Consider the following 24495-nt stretch of genomic DNA (forward strand, 5'->3'; position numbering starts at 1 on the left):
ATCATGTCAAAAACAAATAAAATGCATATTTAGACCTATTATCACAGAACGGAAGGTCAACTTCAGGTATATGATCAAACAGAAAGTGTACTCAAAGAGGACTGAAAAATCACGAATGAATTTTCTTTGCCCCCAGCAATATATATTTGTCGTGTACGTTTATGCCACTGCGACAATGGTATAATGTGGCATAATTTATTCGATGTTTTGAATTGACGGTTATTTCAACAGTTTAACCTGTTCAATTCGAACTTTTACGTGCAATGCAAAAACGTTGTGCGAAAACAGCAAAGTTTCACATTTGTGCAATTTTTTATATTCGAAAATCTATAATGTGGCATAGTGGAAGTAACTGATAGTATCAATATAAGCTATCTCATGTCCCGTACATGTTGGTTTGGAACACGAACCACAATCAATGCTATTTAAAACCGGGTGTTCGAAACTGTTAATGATGCAATAATTGCGAAGGTCTTTCTCTCACGATTGTATCATATGCTAGCGACAGCTATTTATAAAAAAACCTAAATCAATCCTCCTAGCGGTCAGACCCAGCCTTTCTCATGCAAACTTTTATTTGTGAATATAGATTTACATGAACGCTTCAATCCAATAAATGTATATTCACTCTTTGGGTTCTAAAATATGTTGTAATTGATGTATAAAATATGAAATTTGACGCTTAAGAAAAAGCGAAATGACTCTTCGAACGATTTAATCTCGAGCGATACCGGGAACGTTCAAATAGTACGATACCACATTTAAATTACGTTGAAGCCATATATATTGATCAAAACCGGTAAAGTTTTAAATAGTCTTTGAATTTCCTTTCTTTCCTTAACTTTTGGGCCACACATAAAATCGTTATGCAGTTTGTTATTTGTAAATTTGAGAGATGACTTGTTCGTATGACACTAGTTATGTTCAAATAAGTCGTGTAATCTTTGAGATAATAGACTTTCGTTGTTTTATTATCAATTTAATACACAACGGTTGCTTAAGTTCGATTATAATCAAATGAAATGGGAACGTATAGGGCAGCCAAAATTTGAAACCACGTGTTCAATCATAATTAATCAGTTAATTCTTAACTAGCCCGCTCATCTGATAATAATATTGATCAAATCGGTTGTGTAGTTTTTGAGATAATGAAGTTTCGTGATTTTCACATTTCGGTACATTACAGACGAAGTTACAGTTCGATTAAAGTAAAATTCGATAGAATGTTATGAGGCAGCTAGAATTATTTTTGACACTAATTTTGTGGCATTCGGGTCAGCCATCTCAGAGAAAAGTGAGTGAGTCCAAATAGTCTTCGGAATATGTTGCTTTTCATAGCTGGATTCCACATTTTTGAATATAACAGGCAAAGTAATAGTCCGATTGCAAAACAAATCAATAGGATCTTATGGGGTAACTAGACCTTCCATTTGACACTGATTTTATGAAAATCGGTTCAGCTACTCTGAGAAACATAAGTGAGATTAAACAGTCTTCAAAACACGTTTCTTTTCATAACTTTTTAACCACAAGTTCAATCTTCATAAAACTCAAAAGTTAAGGGTATTTCAGGTAGCCCGTTCATTTGATCGCATTTGTTCAAATCGGTCGTGTAGTTTTCGGGATAATGATGTTTCATGATTTCATGGAAATAATATCTGCTATAAAAGGAGGTGTTCTTGTCCCCGAAGATCATTCTTGTGACGAAGTTCGATGGAAGCAGTTGGGATGAGCGGAAAGCAGCACGTAAACAAAACTTCGGCAGTGGAGCCGAACACTGGAGGAAGGCGCAGGATGGAAAAAAACCCTCTCGGACTGATGGACGGCAGCTTCAGTCAGGATTCGAAAAGACGGGCACGCAGCAGCCGTGTGGGACGCTGTTGATGACTACCAATCAGCAGCAACAGTCGGAAAAGGCGATGACGATGAAGGGACTAACGAAGGTTCACGACATTCGTGACGGACGCAATTTAAATATTCCTTTCATCCCCGTACCTTTCAGTAGTAAAAATTTGCAAATTTCCAGATCGATTATATTATTCGTACTCATACGTCAAAAGTGTTATATAAAACATCTTTCAAATGTTTGTGATAACCATTATTGCTGGGAAACTTGAGAGAATTTGAAAGTAATTATATAGAATAAACACGGGATAATGATGTTTCATGATTTTTACATTTTGATACATAACCTCTAAACTAAAAATCCGATTACAATGAAATTTAATAGGGTCTTATGGGGCAACTAGACCTTTCATTTGCAATTAATTTCATGAGAATCTGTCCAGCCATTTCTGAGAAGAGTGAGAGAATAAAATTCTGCACTGTGTGTATGTGTACACACACACATACACACACACACACACACAAAATGCTCAGCTCGTCGAGCTGAGTCGAGTGATATATGCCATTCGGCCCTTTGGAAAACTTTTATACTTTCGGTTTTGCAAGTGATTGCTATACCTTTCTATGAGAAAGGCAAAATTAGTTTGAAACTTTATCGTTGTCATAAATCAAATATGATTTTTTTTTGTTTTTGTTTAAAGGAACTGCTACTTTGTGTTGTAAGAAGATGTACAGATAAATTTTGTTAAGCAAATATCAAGATATTTTGTCATATTGAATCAATACCTTAGTCGACCATGAAATTCCTAAACAGGTTTCATCCTGTTATTTCATTATATCACATGTTTTATCGATCACTCGAGATCCAAACTCTGAAGGTATATAGGTTTTGGACTCATTGATGCTAGGTGCATCCGATGGAATAAAAATAAGCAGGATGAGAATAGATAAACTTGAATAAGCTTCTGGAGCAACGGATTATGTGGTTGTAAGAACGAATAATTTGGTTGTAGCATATTATTTTTGCGAACAATATTTCGATATAGACTATTCACGGATTTCTGGTATTCATATATCAGCTAAAAGAGTGTAATTTTCTGAACAAACGTGATTTTATATCATTGTCCTTAAATTTTTCAATGAAGAATAAAATTTCGAACTGTTTAATCGGAATTTTAAAAACCGAAGGATAACGATAGAAAATTTAAAAAAATCATAATTCTATTTGAATGTGTGAATGAACCGGTTCTTAGAAAAGAGCGAAAGAATGAACGGCTCACGAAAAAGAGCCACGGTTTTTTGAGCGCACCAGGACTGATGGATTCGCGCGAACCCGAAGTTTACCGAGAAAATACGAACTGTCAACGCTCGTGAATCATTGTGAACCACAGGGTTGCCAATGTTCCAGTTTAAACTGGATTCCTCCAGTTTTTTTCAAGTGATCCAGTTAAACAGTTTATTCCCAAAATCTTCCAGTTTTTTCAAATATTGGCCAGTTTTATCCAGTTTTTTACTCACTGAAGCTCCGATTGATTTTCGGAAATATTTTTAAAACGTAAATTTCGTAGATTGATAAATTATTTTGACAACTCTTAACAGCATTTTCAGTATTCTATCTTCTCGCACGAAACACGGTCATTAAAGATTGCACGACATGGTTGGGGCAAAACCAAACAAATAGATTTTACCAGACCATGAAAATTTTTTTAATTTATTTTCTGTTGCGTAGCAGTGTAAAAATAGTTCACTGATGTAACGGAAGAAAACGTTGCTCTATTTTCTTAATTTTGAGATAGATTGATTGGGTAATTTTAAATTTTGCTGCTGTTAGAGGAAATTTTTCAGTCCATACTTTAACAAAATGTAAGCCCGAAACCAAACAGTTCTGATCAAAATGAGTATTTTTTTGCTGAGAGTTATCTCTTTAGTTGCTATATAGAAAAACTGTCACTGGATTCAGTCCCCATAACAGAAAAGCACTCTCACAATCATTTTTTTTTTTTAATTTATTTGAAATCCAGTTTTTTCCTCAACCTTTTTCCAGTTAAATCGAAAATTTTATTGGCAACTCTGGTGAACCATGAGCCGTTCATATAAGTCTGTTCGAAACGGTGAGTGAGCGGTTCAGAGCCGCTTTTGCAAAAGAGCCGTTTCGCACACCCCTATGTGAAGTCTTGCTCTTCGGCCTAAATAACACAGTTATACCACATACATAAGACATACGTAACACTGGCGGTTTTTCCTAATACACGTTGCCCCATAGTACTCCGTACCTCGTCCTGTCCAACTGCTCGACAAATAATGAACAAAATGAATTTTCTTTTTCTCGGCTTTATCGAGCCCCAAAGAAAATCCCATAAGGAAGTGTCAACACGTTATTTACAAAATCAATGCAGCATTTTTCGAGTAGGAATGAGACAAATGCAGGGCTGCGCAGGTACACTGCCTCCAAAAACAACTCAGACAGTGATTTTATTCAGAGTGTAGTACCATTCAAGTAGTTAATTTTGTACCAACTTTTTTGGAAGATTTCTTCCTAATTGTTACGTATGTCTTATGTATGTGGTTATACATTTTGCCAAAGCCCGTCGACATGTTGAGCATGTGTGCGGATGAAACAGCTTGTCCCCGGGTCGTTTCACACCTCCTGTTTTACTGGTCTAATTTCGGAAAATGCACACGAAAAAGCAGGTCTTCTTCACACAGAGTTCTATTCCACAAAATCAACATGCGTCGAAGCGAAACTAATTTAGAACACTTTTATGATGATGATGATGATGATGGTCCCACCTCTTACCCCTACAAAGGTTTGAGAAAGACGATTTATCTACAAGATAATTATTATAAAACAATTAAACCAGATAAGCAAACAAAACGAACTGGTTTTCATCACAGATATAAATTTCTTCACAATTGATCCAATGCTTTGCAGCGATTCAAATAGAGAAAATATTCGTCAAAAATCAAGTAATTCATCGACAAAGCGTTGTCGGTATCAATTTATTTGCAACTGTCAGCCAAAAGACATTAATTGCATCTGAGTTAAGCCAACATCCAGTGTAATCATCCACAAAGTCGATACAATCCCGACGAGGCCATTCCTGCCGTGATCAGCAAGCAAAGCACAAGTCCAGCTGTCAACTTCGATGTGATTTATAAGAGAGCCCCCACCTAGGGAAGTCGAAAATATTTCCAACTCGAAAATATCCTAGACCGGCTAGGAAACCAATGTCCAATAACAACCAACAGAACTAAAATCGTTCCGATTACTCTGACGAGTATCTTGATAATGTCAAAATAAAATAATAAAGGTATTCTCCATCTCAAATGATTAAATTTCTAAATTCAGTCCTTCATATCTGATCATCGCGCGCGATTTTCAAACCTTCGTAGACTACTCTTTTTTATTTTATACTACATCAATAATTACAAAATCCATCATCACCCTCGTGACGAACATAATAGTTTTTCAGTGCTACCATATTCCTTTAAAAAGCTATAAAAGCAGAGTCCACAGAGATCATCCGTTACAAGAACTTCGTCAATTACAGTTTAGCTAAATTAAAAAAAATTAAATAACTGCTTAAAATTCAGCTTTGACGTGTGAAATGCATAGTCTCTTGAATTCTGATAGCGTCGCCGTACGTCTGATGTGTCTAGGCATCGAATTGTATACATTTATTCCTTTAAAGAACAATGAATTTTGTGAAGCACTAGTTAAAAAATATTATATTAAATTGATATAAGTCTTAGAAAGATCTTTCACATTATGTGGATGTAACCAATATCTTCTCTGCAATGGTAGTACAAAGGATTTAGCATATAGGATATGCAATCTCTCTGGTGCAGCGATACCATGTAAATCGCAGATTCTAAAGCAAAGCAAAGCCTTGCTACTACATTCTAAATCGGAACTAGACATTCTGTTATACACCGACTTCGCATCCAACTGTTTGAGTGTACAGGACAATTGCGGGGCTAGCACTACGATCCTACTGACACTGTCAGTCTGACACTAACAGTCTCTTCCGAATCGAGACTCGAACCTACGACAACTGGCTTGGTAGGCTAGAATCGTACCTCGAAACCATCTGGGACGGTTCGATATCGCAGATTCTATAAGCATTCGAATCCTAATCACTTTTCGTTGTGGAAGATATAAATAATAAATAGGATAAATTAAAAAAAAGGTTTCTTCTTTGTACAAGAAAAGAATATCATTAGCTTAATCGTCTATACCAAAACATATTGTTCAATCAGAAAATAATATTCTTTCCTGCGAGCACTGGCAGACGAGTCGGACAAGGCAGCTGTTCTTTCGGAGGGGAAATATTACTTCGAAGGGGAAATAATATCTGCTATAAAAGGAGGTGTTCTTGTCCCCGAAGATCATTCTTGTGACGAAGTTCGATGGAAGCAGTTAGGATGAGCCGATGAGCGGAAAGCAGCACGTAAACAAAACTTCGGCAGTGGAGCCGAACACTGGAGGAAGGCGCAGGATGGAAAAAAAAACCTCTCGGACTGACGGACGGCAGCTTCAGTCAGGATTCGAAAAGACGGGCACGCAGCAGCCGTGTGGGACGCTGTTGATGACTACCAATCAGCAGCAACAGTGGGAAAAGGCGATGGCGATGAAGGGACTAACGAAGGTTCACGACATTCGTGACGGACGCAATTTAAATATTACTTTCATCCCCGTACCTTTCAGTAGTAAAAATTTGCAAATTTCCAGATCGATTATATTATTCGTACTCATACGTCAAAAGTGTTATATAAAACATCTTTCAAATGTTTTTGATAACCATTATTGCTGGGGAACTTGAGAGAATTTGAAAGTAATAATATAGAATAAACACATAATCGCATTAAAAAAGTGCACCTGTAGTGTTTTCGCATGCCAGATTTATACATTAACATAACCGTAAAATCGAACATCAAATCAAGTCTTGCCCTGAGAACTTCTTCAATTACGTCAAAATCAAACTAAAAAGTAACAACTTTCCATCACGATCTTGACAGTAATGTAGGACATACTAGTAATGAAATATGTAGTCTTTTTGCCACTTTTTTCAAGAAATATACCCCACATTTGAAGAAACAGACCGCGACCGCGAATATTTCTCGTATTTTTCTGAATATTCGAATTCTTTATCTGTCAATCAAATATCTGAATTCGAAATTCAGAACGCACTTAAAAATTTAGATGCTACGAAAGGTCCTGGACCTGACAGTATAGCACCAATTTTTCTCAAAAACTTGGCAGAGGAACAAAAATCAAATTCAATTCAAATCTGGCGCTAAATCTGGCATTCGTAACTATCGTGGAATTGTCATCATTTCAGACATTCCAAAAAAATTTGAATCAATAATTAATGAAAAAATCTTTCAGCAAGTAAAAAACCAAATTACAACTCAACAACACGACTTTTATAAAGCCGATCAACTACCATAAATCTTTTGGAATTCATAACTTTCACTTTGACTGTAATGGACAACGGCAACTACGTATTAGCTCTTTATACGGACTTTAGCAAGGCATTTGACAAAAACGACATACCTTTACTGCTCTTCAAGCTCGAAAAATACGGAATGGAAATTTTTGGAATGGCTTCAGTCATACTTAACAAAACGAACACAAATAGTCCGCTTTCGAAATTCCTTTTTAAACCCAATAGAAGTAACTTCCGCGGTCAGTGCTTTCTGGTTATGTTCTAAAACGGTTTGTAGGAAGTGGGGACTAAGACCAAAAATAATAAGATGGATCTACAAGTCTATTATACTCCCGAAAATAACATACGCTCCCTTAGTTTGGTGGCCCAAAACAAAACAGGCTATAACGAGAGCAAAGCTAGCAAAACTGCAAAGACTTGCGTGTATTGCTATAACGGGAGCACCCCATCGAAAGCGTTGGACGCAATCCTTCACCTGCTGCCATTGCATGAATTTGTGCAACTAGAAGGGAAAAGAAGTGCTCTCCGGCTCAAACGTCTGAAAAATGTCTTACCGGATGATTTTCTTGGCCATCTGAGTATATTGCAACACTTCAAATCAGGGCCAGTGATGAGTATGAACGGTGACTGGATGAAACCTATGAATAACTGCGATATTCCCTACAAGGTGCATGAAATATTACGTTCCGATTGGGAGTGCGGGGCTCATATGGTTCGTCAGGGGTCAACGTTATTCTTCACGGATGGCTCAAAAATCGGTTCAAACCAGTGCAGGAATCTTCGGTCCTGGAGTTCGGATATCGGTGGCTATGGGTGAATGGCCAACAGTATTCCAAGCAGAGATTTACGCTATAATCGAATATGCTAACGTTTGCTTAAGGAGAAAATACAAACATGCGAATATTTGCATTTTCTCTGATAGTCAAGCGGCGTTGAAGGCTTTATGTGCCTCCAAATGCACGTCAAAAATTGTCTGGGAGTGCGTTCTCTCTCTGCGGAGCCTGTGTCGTACGAACTCTGTCAATCTCTACTGGGTTCCAGGGCACTGTGGAATTGAAGGCAATGAAAAAGCAGACGAACTGGCCAAACAAGGTTCCACCACCAATTCATTGGTCCAGAACCCTTTTGTGGCATTTCAAACTGTACAATTAAAATGGAACTTAAACACTGGGAAGAACAACAGGTGACATCCAACTGGATGGCTGTCGGAGGAAGTCACCAGTCAAAAAGGGTAATAACGCCAAACGCAAACATTACGAAAAAGCTATTAGAGCTCAATAAATGGGCGCTCTGTATCTACACAGGACAAGGTTCTAACCTGGGCCCTCTTTCTTTTTATATTATACGTGAATGACATTTCCTTTCTTCTTAAATCAATACATGTGCTTCTATATGCTGACGACATGAAGCTCTTTATAGAAATAATCAATGCAGAAGACTTCGAAATATTCCAGAATGAAATTAATGTATTCTACACTTGGTGCAACAGAAGTCTATTGCAACTCAACATTAAAATATGTAATTCAATTACCTTCAGCAGAAAAACAGTAACACCACCAACAGACATTTTCTTAGGAAACCAACCAGTAGAAAAATGCAAAATTGTAAGGGACCTAGGCGTAGTCTTAAGCAGGTATTAGACGACGCAAATATTTGCTATTTTTGGTACGATTTTTATTTGCACAAAATAAAATCTGTATTGAAAAACAGCAAATATTTGCTTCGTCTAATACCTGCTTTAGACTCCAAACTTACATTCATAGAACATTATAACACAATAATCAACAAAGCAAATAGTATGCTGGGCTTTATAAAACGCTTCGGCCATAATTTTCAAGACCCATATACAATCAAACTATTATATATTACATTCCGACCAATTCAGGAATATTGTAGCATTGTATGAAATCCCTATATTGTAACACATGAAGAACGCATTAAATCAGTCCAAAAACAATTTCTTTTGTACGTGCTTCGTGAACTACATTGGACAGAATTTTCCTTACCATCGTATGAAGCACGCTGCATGCTTATAGACATACAAGCACTTAAAGAACGCCGCAAACTTTCAACGTTTTTTTTTATCAATGACATTATTTCTCAACACGTGCAATCTTCTAAATTATTATCGCACCATCATATGAAGCACGCTGCATGCTTATAGACATACAAGCACTTAAAGAACGCCGCGAACTTTCAATGCTTCATTTTATCAATGACATTATTTCTCAACGCGTGCAATCTTCTAAATTATTATCGCAACTAAATTTGTATGCACCCAGTCGTCAATTAAGAAATCGTAATATATTTTCGGAAAATTCTCACAGAACTAACTACTCAAAAAATGGCCCAATAAATCGCATGATGCGTCACTATAATCAGCACTGCGAAAATATCGACATCACTATGGGCAGAAATCGAATCAAAAAAACGACTAACTACTGGAAATAATGTATAGAATATAAGAAAACATTGTATTATTATAACTGTAGTCTACATTTGCTTGGCGAAATAAATAAATAAATCAATTTCTGCACATCTCGAGAACTATCCAAGTAAATGGAACCAAATTTGGCATGTGGATGTTTTTGGGGTAACAAGTATGGATATAATGGTTTGACACCCCTCCATCTTCTGTAAGGGAGAGGTCCCATACAAATGAAAGACAAATTACGCACAGCTCGAGAACCAATCAAGCAAAAACAACCAAATTTGGCAGGTGAATGTTTTCAGGGGTAACAAATATGTCCATACAAATGAAGCACCAATTTCTGCACATCTCGAGAACTAATCAACTAAATGGAACCATATTTGGCAGATGAATGATAACATTTTGAATTGTAAGATGGCAACATCCGGTTTCTGGAAAACAGCCAAAAATGGCCGATTTCCACCCAAAATAATAATATCCAGATCTAGAATGATACACAGGAGCTAAAATCGACCACAGACACCATTTTGAACTCTAATATGGCGACTTCCGGTCTCTGAAAAACAGCTGAAAATGACCAAATACCACCCAATACGAGTGTTTTTTTAACCAGAAGGACGCTCAGGGGCCAGGAATTGTCTTCAAATACCATTTTTAAATCCAAGATGGCGACTTCCGGTTTATGAAAAACAGCCGAAAACAACCAAATACCATCCAATATGAGTATCTCCGAACCAGAATGAAGCAATGAGCTAAAAATTGACCTCAAGCACCATTTTGAATATCAAAATGAATATATTCAGAATTAAGCGATGTACAGAAGCCAAAAGTCGAGGATGTTGACATTCCGATTAAACCAATCATTTCAAACGATTTGTCTTTTGACTTTGATCATATCCAGGCCGATTCGTCGTGCATTTGCAGACTTTAAACACATCTCAAGGAATCAATGAATTTGGAATGTTTAAAATTATTTAATTAAACACAAAAATGGGCGGAACGAAATTTGCAGGATTAGCTAGTAACCTATAAATAATCAATAGCACAAAATAGCATCTTTTACCTATAGAACCAAAGTTTCAACCAAATTAAAATTGCTTGATTAAAATGTTTTTTTTTGTGGAATTGCTCATGAGAGGAAAACATTCCAGAGAAGGCAGTGTCAACATCACCCCACAAATTAAGGGGTAATTTCCACCAAACAAAAATTTTCTTGCCATTTTTTTTTCGGCCTAAATAATGCTATCGGCCTAAATAATGCTAAAACTATCCTAGAATCAAAATCTACATCGCCCAAGTACAGATCTAAACTCAAAGTTCGTTCAAATCAATTTTTACCGAACTTTCATGCTCCAAAATCACATTTTTCGTTTAATTTGGCGATACTCGGCTTTGTGAACTAGTAGAAGTTACCTATGATTGATATCGTGTTTCAAATTTAAAATATAGAGGTCGCTACATCGAGTTTCGACCGTTACAGCGTCTCTACAGCATGTGTTTACTCACAATTCCTCTTTGTTTAGTCGATCAGCCGTTCTCGTTTTGTACGTTCTCTCTATTAGTTTTTCTATACTTTTTAACTGTGAGTCATATTCAAAAGTACTTAAATATGTGTGACAAGTTGTACAGTGGCCACAAAGGCAGTAAAAGAAGAAGTACCAGAACAACCCGGAGTAGAATTAGTAACCGACACCCGCCTAAGGGGCCATCCACACACCACGTGGACAGGTTTTTAACGATTCTGACCCCTCCTCTCCTCCTCCGTGGACACTGCCCATATAAATTCTAAAAAAATTGTATGGACCGTGGACATTAGCCAACCCCCCCCCCCCCCCAAGCTGTCCACGTGGTATGTGAATGGCCCGTAACCGCCATGCGTTCAAAGGCGATTCGGAGTACGTTAGAACCTCGGCGAAAAAATTTAAAACTTCTGATTCAAACCGTGATCGCGATGTTAATAGGAATTTCAGCAACTGTTTCATACATTTTTCCCTGCATTTATCGCCCTTTATGAACTAGGAGTGTGTTTAAAAATGTAATAGTGATGTACGGTTTTCACAGTCGAGCAAGCGTGGACTAGGCTTCAAGATTCTTGTGTCTTGTTTGAACTGCGGTGATGCGGATATTTTTAACTGTCCTCTAATACATAATTATGTTCTTAAGTTAACCGTTGGACCGAGCATATACGAATTTTGCGTAGGATCGGACGCCAACCGCGTCAAAATCACTGAGCATCGCTTGTCCGATACCGTGAAAAAGTCTAGGCGCAGCCTTACATCAGACAAAAAAGGAAGAAGAGAAAATAAGGCCCAGGAAGGACAACTTTACGGCGCAGGGATAGCTGACTGATGTTAAAAAACTTATTGGGGGCTTTATTAGCGCGATTCTTAAGATTTAAAGCATTTTGAAACTTTAAACTTGTTTTTCTCAAAACCATACCATGTTTTCAAAATCGGCGAGCAGTAGAACTGAAAAAGTTTACATCCGATTGACTTGAAATTTATACTGTAGCTTCTTCATTAGATTATCTGATGAAGTACACACGATTTTAGCGATTGATTAACAACAACAAAAGTTATAAACAATAAATTTCGATTTTTTTCTTCCAAACCGTTGCCATTTTGCGAAGAAAAATTCTAAAAATATAATCATGTGTACTTCACTAGCGACACTTATGTAGATAATGAGAAAATTTTTGTTTTGGTGATGGGTGGAGTTGGGCACGACTGCTCGCCGCTGCCAAGCCGCCATTTTGTTAGAAAAATAGCAATAAAATTTTCAACAAGAGTTGCTTAATCCAATGATATATTATTTATACCCCTTACATCTCAAACGTCCTTCAAAAAAATAATGAGAAAAGCCTTGTTTTTTGAGCACTTGGTGGATATTACCCCTTAACGTTGATGAAATCTGATTGGTTGGCGACTTCGTGACTTCGTTCAATAGTGACCCGCAGAAAAATTTGTAGACGCCCTATGGCAGGAAATCGTGCCTATCTAGGACTCCGGAGGACACACCGCTCGAATAAAATCTCCAGGCATGGATATCGCAGAGTGAAGATGACAGACGCGTACATCGCACAGTGGTACGAGAGCTCAAAAACGTGAACTTAATTCATTTTCTCTCCAAATAATGGTTTTATGGACATACTATCTTCCGAAGATATTTAGTATATAATAAGGCTCAAATTATGACTACAAGTTTAAGTTCGAAACTCAACCGCTAGTGGCGCTGCAAAATTTAACTTTTCAGCCTTACACTTTAGAGAAATGGTGTTTTCGGCAAAGTTATAGATAAAGTTCTAACAAGAAACTTTGCCGAAGACACTTTCCTTCTGACTCTTCTCGTTTTGGATATATAACGTTTTATATTAGACTCTTCTTTAAAATTTGTTTTTTTAAATATCCAAAAAACTGTAACATTTAGAAGGTAACAATGTTCGGGATATATTTGTATATCATTAAAACACACAACTTTGTAGAAGACACAAATAAGATAGCTTCCACGCAAACCGAGTTATTGCCAAAACATGTTAAAAAAAAACACCATTTTTTGTACATCCCAAGAATGAAAAAAAGCAAAAACTAGCAGACGAAACCTGCATAGGATGAAATATCATCATAATCACTATACGAAATCACTATGATTGTTTGTCCCTCTCAGCATCTTCATTGCCCGATATGCAATTCAAAAAAACAGTTCATAGTGCAATCGCAGGGCGAATATGTCATAAATTTTGACTAGTAATAGCATTGGACAAATTCACGCAAAGAATCGATCTAACTGTATCGATCTTTTTTAAGTATTGTAAATCTAGTAGGCTACGATAAAGTAAAACGTGATATACAAAGCATGGTCGTCTTATTTGCGTCTTAAAAATTATAATATTGAAAGCAATTAAACAGTGAAGTGAAGGTTGTACAAGCAGTTCAACAGGTTAGAAAACTATGTCCTTCAACAATGATGGTAAGTACATCTGGTTATTTTAGTATTTTTGTAGATTTTGAACTTTTGAAATAGAAAAAACTGTGTTTGTGTTAAGTTCATGAATGGAAACCAACGACAAAATATGAATTTTCAGTTGTTATCGATAAGCGAAGGCTTTTCGAATTATGGAAGGATTTCGAAGGAAACGGTATTGAAAAAGCGAAAATCGTGACTAGAAATGTTTTAAATAGCTACGGTATTGATGTATTCATGGGCGCAACTACGGGGGGGCTAGGGGGGGCTGTAGCCCCCCCTTGAAAGTGTTAAGCCCCCCCTAGAATTTCCCAGAGAATGATTGTATTCAATATAAATACATTACATACTACTTACCAGAGCATTAAAATCAACACAAATTGAGATGTCGTCAGTCATTGGCTAAGAACTAGTTCTGCACCCAGGATCGATTCTTAAACCTAGCTCTCTAACTCATCATACCAGTCAGACAAGAGCTGTAGTAACTCGTGCTGTATCAAGAAGTTGTCGCCATTTTACTCGGTTTTGGGCTGTGTTTCACTAGTTCCCCAGACGTTTCATCACTTGCAAGTTTCGATCTGGTCGAGCCATCATGCACGCTGCGCCCTTCTTTCTGGTGCCGGTAGGGTTTGCTGAAGAGAAGTTTGGCATCCTTACGACTCGACCGGTCCACCGCAACCAATTGTCTTTCGCCAGGTGCGCAATGGGGTTCTCTCCAAACAGCGCTTGTAGCTAATGGTTCATACGCTGTCGCGCCGTTATCCGTCGTCCGTTTGTACTCCACCGTAGATAGTCCACAGCACCTTCCGTTCGAAAACACCAAGAGGACTTCCGTAGAGGACTAACGGTTATATCAGGGTATGGTAGTTTTTTGTATCGAAGTGGTCATGTCCGATCAGCACTGTGATTGGTGCGTACGTATGTAATGTCTGAGAAGAACGAGCCGTCGATGAGAACGTGGTCAATTGTTTTGCTGTACATTGGTCGAGGAAAGAAGGGACTTTGGACTGCCAGCCCGCGGGAAGCTGCGAAGTTGGTGCATAGCTGGCCGTTGTCGTTCGCCACGGTGTGCAGGCTGTGCGGGCCGATCACCGGCTTATATTAGTCTTTCCTTCCGTTCATGTCCCCAATGACGATCTTGATGTCTCTACGCGAGCAGCTATCGTAAAGTTTCTCCAGCTATGCGTAGAACGTTTCTTTCTCTACATCAGGTCTTCCTTCGTGAGGGCAGTGCACATTGGGAATAGTGTAGTTGTAGAACCAGCCTTTTATTCTCAACAAACACAACCTGTCGCTGATTGCCTGCCACTTCATAACACGACTCTGCATCCTGCCCAGCACTATAAAACCGCTACCAAGCTCATTGGTTGTGCCACCGCTTTGGTGGTACTGTGCCTTGCGGTCACAAATCCACCGTACCTTCTCTCCTTTCAAGCAAAGCTCCTGGAGCGCAACAATGTCGAAGTGGCGGGATTCTAGCTGATCCAGCAGAATCCAGTCGACATCCGGTGCGTTGAACGATCTACTGTTACACGTACCGAGCTTCTAATCGTCGTCCTTATTTCGTCGGCTGGGTCATTGCCTATTGTTTCCGGTTCGTTTTGTATTCTTGATTCTTCGTAGTATGTTTATTTTAGTATGCTGCCTTACTAGGGCTGCGATGCTTAGTCTCGCGACGAGGCTGCCGCCATAGGTGTAGCTGGCGAGACACCGCATTTCATAGTTCAGCCGTTCGGTCCGGATCAGTCGCTGTTTGAGCCGCCCCTAGCCTGTTGGGTTCAGACAAGCTGCTCTCTAAGGAGAACAACTACCCCTTTCCTGTCAGCATACGACCAAGTTTCCACCGGTTCACCGGTTTTCCCCTGGTTGCTCGTATCCCAGTCGGTAACACGTGGAGGTAGGAATAGGGCATTATGCCTTGAACCACACTGGGGTCTATTTTATTCCTGTACTGGACGGGTGTCCTGTTAAAAAGCACTGCGCAGCCATTTACCAAACCTGGCTCTCCTCAATATCAAATCAGTGTTGCTGAATGAGGTTGGCGTTGACACTGTGTTCAAGATATTCAGTACATCTTCGGAGATTCTATCTTGAAGTGATTTTTGCTGCTGCTACGACACTATTTTAAGCATTATTAAATAAGCTCATTAAAACTCCTTTTTCTGTTTTTTAAAATTACATGCATGAAAACTAGCCCCCCCTAGAAATTTTCCTTAGTTGCGCCCATGGATGTATTGATGCCAGATGTGGCTGCTAATGTCAATATGTTGGTAAAGTCGACATGCAAATATTTTCAAAAACTGTGGAAGAAGCACCATAGAGTTCCGGCAGCTGTTTTTGAAAACAATCGAGTATTTTGATAAGCCCTTCAAACTTCCGCCAAATATTATTGTTCGTGGTCAATATTCTCCTGCGATTTCCCGCCGTGGAAGAAAAACGATGAGTTTTTAAGACAGCAGCGAAGTGGTAAAGAGACGCAAGACGTCTGAAATTCGATTAAAGTACGATACTGATGAACTAGTTTTTGCAACCCAAATGAAACTACGGGAAGAGGGCAGGGGAAATGCAGCATCCATTGTAAAACAGGCAACACAAAAAGACCAAAAATGTTCAAACAAAACACTATCAGTTCTGTCACAATCTCCACATGGCAAACTTATTCCAAATTCGGACACAGAAGCACTCGCTCTCATTTTGGATCTTAATTTATCCATAGACCAATATGAAAAACTGCGAAAGGGTGCTCTTGACCGCAATGTAAATTTATATCCATCCTACTACAAGGTGTTGCAAGCTAAGAAATATTGCTATCCTAGTGCAGGTTTAGTAATTTCGGAAACGTCTGCAGAAGTGAAATTAAAAGATCTTTTAGAACATACGGATACTAGAATCGTAGATGCCAACGAGTATCAGATGGAAATTTTCAGTGTTGCTGATCTGCAAAATATGACTTTAACTGTGAAGTGGGGTTTTGATGGCACTACGGGATTCAGCGAATATAAACAAGCCTTTATCGAAGATAATGGAGAAAAATCAAACGCAAATGTATTTGTTACGTCTATTGTTCCCGTTAAAATGGAATCGAATGGGAACATATTTTTTCAAAACACACGTCCTTCATCGACCCGTTACTGTCGCCCACTTCGGATACAGTACGTTAAAGAAACAGCTAAAATCACATTGTCCGAAAGACAGTACATTGAAAATCAAATCGAAAGTTCAAATCGAAGTTCAATAAAAATGGTAAAACGCTGAGAGTTTCTTGCAAAATGCTACTGACGATGATCGATGGAAAAATTACTAATGTTCTAACGGAAACCAAATCATCGCAAACATGTAATTTATGCGCCGCAACTCCCAAGCAAATGACCAAATCAAAGTTGTACGAACGAGAGAAGTAAAAAACGAGCATTGTCAGTATGGTGACATGCCTGGATTCGATTTTTTGAATATTTTTTACACATGTCCTATAAGCTTGAAGTCAAACAATGGCAAGTTCGAGGAGATGCAGTTGAAACAGTGAAGCAAAGGAAACTGTTTATTCAGCAGCGGTTTAAGGTCGAAATGGGCCTCCTGGTTTATAAACCTCGTCCTGGTGGAGCAGGTAAATCACTGAATTATATACGACTTGTTTCAAAAATGTCACACTTTTTTTTTAACAGGAAACTCCAATGATGGTAATACAGCCAGACGATTTTTTCTAAATCCAAAAAAAGCTGCTGAAATTACTGGCCTCGAAGAAGTAGCAATAAAACGATGCGCAGCGATACTCTCGGTAATGGCATCGGGGATGCAAGTGAATGTAGAAAAGTTTGAGAAGTATTGTTTGGAGACGGCGAGACTGCTTGTAACACTATATCAATGGTACTATATGCCAATAACCGTGCATAAGGTGTTGATACACGGCTCTAGAGTTATAGAACATTTCCTAGTCCCTATTGGCCAGTTTTCCGAGGAGGCACAGGAAAGCCGAAATAAAGACATCAAGAGGTATGATGAACTTACTGAAATATTTGAAAACGAAAGATAATTATTACCTTCATAGATACCGATTAGACCACACTAGAAATTTTTTTAGAACAGCCGTAAATGAAGATTTAGTACACCGCCTTCTGGAATCATCAGATCCAGTTATCAGCAGTTTGCGAGTTGCTCGAGACAAGCCTAATGAGCTCTGCGGTGATGCAAAATACATGCTAGATATTATTGAACAGGATAATGCTAATTCTGATGGGGATGATTTTTAAACTTAATAATTTTTGTTCATTCACTCTAGTAAAATAAAATATAAAAATACAATTTAGTTATTAGAACAATGCAATAGATGATGTAACATTTTTAATTAGGGAAAGGTGAGGTGATCAGTAATCTGGCCAACGTTTTAATGTGTATTGTCATCGAAAAAGTTGAGAAAGGCTGTTTTTGAAACAAAATTTAAGCAATGAAGATACTGAGAGGGACAAACATTCATAGTGATTTCGTATAGTGATTATGATGATATTTCATCCTATGCAGGTTTCGTCTGCTAGTTTTTGCTTTATTTCATTCTTGGGATGTACAAAAAATGGTGTTTTTTAACATGTTTTGGCAATTACTCGGTTTGTGTGGAAGCTATCTTATTTGTGTCTTCTACAAAGTTGTGTGTTTTAATGATATACAAATATATCCCGAACATTGTTACCTTCTAAATGTTACAGTTTTTTGGATATTTAAAAAAACAAATTTTAAAGACGAGTCTAATATAAAACGTTATATATCCAAAACGAGAAGAGTCAGAAGGAAAGTGTCTTCGGCAAAGTTTTTTGTTAGAACTTTATCTATAACTTTGCCGAAAACACCATTTCTCTAAAGTGTAAGGCTGAAAAGTTAGATTTTGCAGCGCCACTAGCAGTTGAGTTTCGAACTAAAACTTGTAGTCATAATTTGAGTCTTACTATATACTAAATATCTTCGGAAGATAGTATGTCAATAAAACCATTATTTGGAGAGTAAATGAATTAAGTTCACGTTTTTGGGCTCTCGTACCACTGTGCACCGGAGTGAAGGCTGAAGCCAAACGAATTGAACTGGTTATAAATGCATCGAAGACGAAGTAAATGAGAGAAAGCGGTTTAAGAGAAGATAGCGCTAACCTCCCACCTCGAGTTCAGGTCAGTGGTGATGGAATCGTAGTTGTCGACGAGTTAGAGATGATTTTTGAAACCCATCAATCAGGGACAAAACTGTAAGATGTGCAGCGAGCAAGCTGGATCGATCAGGCGGAAGACAACCTGTGGACCCTACGCAACTAATGAACTGCACGCATGGACCGAGTGGAGTATAGACGGCTCTTACGTGTAGCAAAGGCCACATCACGATTTTGGACTGTTTGGTAATGTAAGTAACTGGAGAGCAATCAACTCCACTACCTGGCTGCTTTTTTCAAGTAGGAGTAGAGAAGGTCATATAAAGAAGTTAATATTTTTAGTAATTTTATTCCTATGAGCATGAGCACCCAAATAATTTATGATTAAATACATTGTTATAAAATATTAATACATTTACCTCAAAAAAACCCGAGAAACATCATGGTTTTGTTGCCGGAAATTCAACGTGCTTGGTCTCATTGCAGCGGAATATATGTGTTATACCATTAAACCATTTTCAACAGAAAAGCATAGCCATAGTTGGAAATGATTGCAACGATTTTTCAGCATTTTGCCTCTTCTTTTATTGTTGAAAATGTCGGAGAACTTCGTTGAGGAGAGTATTTAACCTAAAATAAATAGCAAACAAAAATCTACATGTATCAAATTACTGAGTTTTGCTTCTATTCGCATTATATTTGTTCCAGTTTCGCAAAAATAACATCCTAAGCGAATATTCTAGAAGGCTTGCCTTATTGTTCTGTATCTTTTAGAGAACAACGTGTAATTTTGTACAGCTGACTGATTACATTGGCTTTCTTTAAATATGTTTTCTTTCGAAATAATGAATGTCATCTTCACATGTGGTGCAAGCTGTACAGTAAGCTATATGAATAAACCACTCTGTTCTATTCTTCGCAATTATAAAAGGTAGTATTTCTTTTCATTAAAACAACCGATTTTCTTCATCTTTTGATTTTATTTTTGATGCAAAAGTTTTACTTCGCCCAAAAAATTGTTTAATATGTACAATTTTAAGTTTTTTTCACAGAGAAACAGAGAAACTGAAACGATAAAGTTGAATCTTTAGTATCATGTATGTTCATGTAAACATCAATGACGAGCTACTATATAAAAACGGTCGGTAGAAATACCAAAATTGCATATAATCTGAATGTTTCGAAATTTTATTTTAAACCATAAAGCATTAGATATAATTGGCTCCGGTAAATATTGATTTGTATTGTGCCGTGTCAAATAAATGTTGTGTGAAAAAAAAAGATTCATGAGTTGCGTAGTATAGCATTTATTGTGCCGCATAGCAGTAGTTCATGTTTTATTGTTTCCCTCACACCCGTGGCTCAGTAGCCAGTTTCCCAACCGGACACATGGGCGTTCCACTCTAGTATGCAGTACGCACTTAAGAAGCTCCTAGCAATCACTCGCCTTGTGGCTTGCACGACCATAGTGCCTGCTCAGGGAAGACTTAACCGGCACCTTGCAACACAACTCTCAGTTGTCACATATAAATGCTCCAGCTTGCAGAAATTTAGCCTTCATTGCATAACCGATTACTGTAGCGAGAGGACGGTTGAGTTGACACTTACTGGAAACCGGCTCCACCCGCAGCCAGCAGAGCCGCAGTTGGGCAAGCGACTCATTCGAACGCAGCGGACCAACCGGGGACCTCAGCGACGTAAAGCATTGCTGAACATGTATGGACATGTTTCCGGAGTGAATTGCGATAAGGGCGCAACTGGCAAAAGATAAACATTGGGGAATATCAGTTTGAAAATTTGCAAGTACATTTTCAAATCGTAATTTCAAAGAAAGTGACTAACATTAACATCAATACCAAAAATCGACGTAAAATAAACCTGGCTTATAGTTTCCTAACAATACTACATTAAATTTGTGCATTTATGGCTTAAATCTGCGCTTTTCTACTAACCTTTTTCTAATGAGCCTTAAAGCATTCTGACAACGAGATTCGCCCACCTCTATTTCGCCTTAAAGCATTTTGACAACGAGATACGCCCATCTTTCTTTCGCCTTGTTTTTATTTTTTCTTCAGTTGCGCCCCTTTAAATGCGCCTTTATATTGAAAACAAAAGTTGATTCGCCCTTTACTGTCGCCTGTTTACGAAATATTTCGCAAATAAGCCCGTTGCTTCAAAACAATGTAAAGGGCCTAGTTCCAAAGTATCTTTTGTTTTGGGTAAACTGCTTTATCGCCCTTCACTAAAAGCTTGATTCAAATAATTTTATCGATTTATACAAAAGAAAGGATCCTTGCTATGAATTTCGTAAGTCTTTTCGAAACCAATAGTGTTATAAAACCATTTGTTTACATTTTGTTAGTTGCGCCGTAATCGCGAATCACTCCGGGTTTGTCTGGAATTGTCCCGCCGCGTTTGCTTTCAGTGGTAACGTTCGTTATTTTTGCTTGCTTGCAGTGTGTACGGAGAATAACATGGAACTGGAATCATCCCATGTCATCGGTAAATGGCAATCAAAAATGATGCTAAATTAAACAATTTTGTCCATAATGGGAAAAATACCAAAGCATTTCTAAATAATCGTAATTGAAGAAGTTAATATATTTTTCTGTCACTTGCCAAAACCTCTAGAGTGATAACTACGTAAAAAGCGTATAATTGAGTTCTTGTTTTTCTTGTTTGGAGTTATTGAAACTATCGTTATTTTTTTAAATACATGAAGTGGAAATTATATCATGGACTGGAGCCAACCTGGCATTAATTTCATCCGTTCAATGTAAAACCTTTTCTAATCAATTCTAATTATTTGAATATGTATGTTGTGGAAGCGCTAATATAAAAGAGTTTCATCCATTTATCTAATTTAGTATAAATTATTGTTCACATTTTTTAACGTCACGGTATTTAGAAATTAATCGTTTGATAAAACTGCAATAAATACTAGCGATACAATTCGTACACAACTTGTTTTGGTGGAATATAAAAGTACTATAGTCCAACTTCATTCGGTCGTGTCTTGGATACCACCCTCGTATTTTTTTACCTTTACATTTTATTTATTTATTTCGTCAAGCAAATGGAGACTACATACAATATTTCATTAGAGTTGTTTTTGTGAAGCTCCAAGATAATCTGTTTGTGTTGTCTTGTTTCTGTGAAGTTCCCAGATAATCTCGCAAGTATTAAATAGACGGATGATATCCGCACGTTTGCTTCCATTTCTTTTAGCTTTGTGTCGCATCTAGAGACCTCTATGTGTATAGAGTTCTCGAAGCGAAAACACACGAACACTACGATACGGCCCGCTTTACACTGTATATTGAAATTTGTGAGAGTGTGAATCAAACTCGGTAGTTTTTTATCCTCTCTTTCAGAGTTCTCACAGGTGACAAAAAATTCTTACAGCTAACAAAGAAAAATCGAATTCATCGCACTGATACACACGCACCTGGAGAACTCTATGGACGGTCTTGGGTATGGGGGCATCACCCTTATTCTTCGCGTTTCCGCGGTGTTTAACCGTCTTTTGCTTTTATTCCTAACTTTAATTAACTGCATACCGCTTCACTTTTGGCCGTTTCCTCTATGAGCCGTAAGGTCGTGCTAACTTGTGGGCTCCGTGGGCCAGACCTTTACGAACAATAATGAGCAATTCCATCAAAAACGGGTAACCATTTGACACATTCTCCTAGAAGATACACCAACAAACCAATTTTTGAAATGCATATTCCAGTAATGTATATATTTTTTCTAGATTAGGGTAGGGAACATATTCTAAGCAGCTTTAGGAACCGTTTGTGTATTGAGACGAAATACTCGAAATGTGCTGGGTGAAATTCAAACAGAAGTATATCAATCTGTTCTCTATCTTTTTCTCTGTCAGAACTTGTTTTCAGATTGTAGGTTAGCAAACTTTAACAATAATCAATTAAAGTTACCAATCGAGGGACACTATTCCAATCACCCCGAACCTATTTTAAGCAGTTTCCATCTGTTTTGCAGGCGTTTTTTTTCAGCACCCGAAGTGGCTCCTGAACGGCTTCAATATAGATCGATTTGTTTCGAATGGTGATTTCTGTGTGATTTTTTTGTGATTATTTCTTATATTCGTAAGACAGCTAGACAATCAAAGTTTTCGTTTCCATCATTGAAATTGTCGATATTGATCAAAATCCAGGAGTTTGAGGCCTGCTTTCTTCGACTGATTAAAATAGGCGTTACTGATTAAGCCGTTCCCTACCCTATGTAGTATTTGATCCTTTCAAAAACATAACAGTCAATTTTATAGTGCTCAAGAAACTATAAAAAACTTATTGCAATGTTGACAATGTTGCAATGAACCAGCCTTTCTCATTCAAACTTTTATTTGTAAAACTAGATTTACATGAATCCAATAAATGTATATTCACTCTTTGGGTTCTAAAATATTGATGTTGTAATTGAAGTATAAAATATGAAATTTGACGTAATGTTAGTGCTTAAGAAATAGCGAAATGACTCTTAATTTCGAATAATTTAACCACGAGCGATACGGGAACGTTTAAATAGTTCGATACCACATTTAAATTATGTTGAGGCCACATATATCGATCAAAGCAGGTATAGTTTTAAAAAGGCTTTGAATTTCTTTTCTTTCCATAACTTTTGAGCCACATATCAAATTGTTATGAAGTTTGTTATTTGTAAGTTTGAGAGATGACTCGTTCGTACGACACTAGTTAGGGTAAACAGGTATTATACGCCCCCCTAAGGAACATCGTCAATATTGTAGTCATAGTAATGTACTGCTATCATTTTGTTTGGTAATAACTGTTACACAACAACACCATAATTTTATTAAAAAATATGATTAAACTGCAAGCTTTCCAATCGACCGGGGTAAAACGCCCCTGATGCAGTATAATATGCCCCGTGCAATAGCTTCATATGCCTCAGCTCAGCACGCGAAGTGAAACTGCACTTGAAGTCTCAGAAGTGAACGCTAATCCAATGAACATATCAACCCGACTAGCGGTGGGGCATATTGCCCAGAGCTGTAGAGTAGCAGAAAGCATTAAGTATTTAAGCAAATTACACAATTCTAACCATTTCTTTACTTGATACAGCTACTTAAAGGTTCCCTTGAGATATAAAAGTGCAAATACCAGGTAATAAACTTTATACACTTGTAAAAAAACCTAAATTAATCCACCTAGCAGTCAGACTCAGCCTTTCTCATTCAAACTTATTATTTGTAAAAATAGATGTACATGAATGCTTAAATCCAATAAAGGTATATTCACTCTTTGGGTCCTAAAATATTGATGTGTAATTGAATTATGAAAAATGTGCTTAAGAAATAGCGAAATAAAAGAAATGACTCTTAATTTCGAACATTTTAATCACGAGCGATACCGGGAACGTTCAAATAGTACGATACCACATTTAAACCATGTTGAGGCCATATATACTGATCAATGCGGGTATAGTTTCAAATAGTCTTTGGATTTCGTTTCTCTCCAAAGCTTTCGAACCACATATCAAATTGTTATGAAGTTTGTTATTTGTAAGGTTGAGAGATGACTCGTTCGTATGACACTAGTTATGTTCAAATAAGTCGTGTAATACTTGAGATAATAAACTTCCGTTGTTTTGACAATTTAATAAATAACGGTTGCTCAAGCTTTGAAACCACGTACCTTGAA

At 37.5% G+C, this 24495-nt stretch overlaps 1 protein-coding gene across 11 annotated transcripts in view; it reads right to left on the reverse strand.

Annotated features, from left to right (window-relative positions):
* Positions 1 to 24495, reverse strand: part of LOC129732250 (putative fatty acyl-CoA reductase CG5065) — a 448523-nt gene that overhangs the window by 340172 nt on the left and 83856 nt on the right. For 9 of the 11 annotated variants that reach the window (XM_055692945.1, XM_055692943.1, XM_055692944.1 and 6 more), the window contains one exon: positions 19231 to 19441. The exons of the other annotated variants lie outside the window; for them this stretch is intronic. In XM_055692945.1, the coding sequence (XP_055548920.1) occupies positions 19231 to 19292 (62 nt within the window). In that variant the 5' untranslated portion in view covers positions 19293 to 19441. The remainder of the gene's footprint in view (positions 1 to 19230; positions 19442 to 24495) is intronic. 11 annotated transcript variants of the gene reach the window in all.

The sequence above is a fragment of the Wyeomyia smithii genome, chromosome 3 (assembly GCF_029784165.1).
Source record: "Wyeomyia smithii strain HCP4-BCI-WySm-NY-G18 chromosome 3, ASM2978416v1, whole genome shotgun sequence".
NCBI lineage: Eukaryota > Metazoa > Arthropoda > Insecta > Diptera > Culicidae > Wyeomyia > Wyeomyia smithii.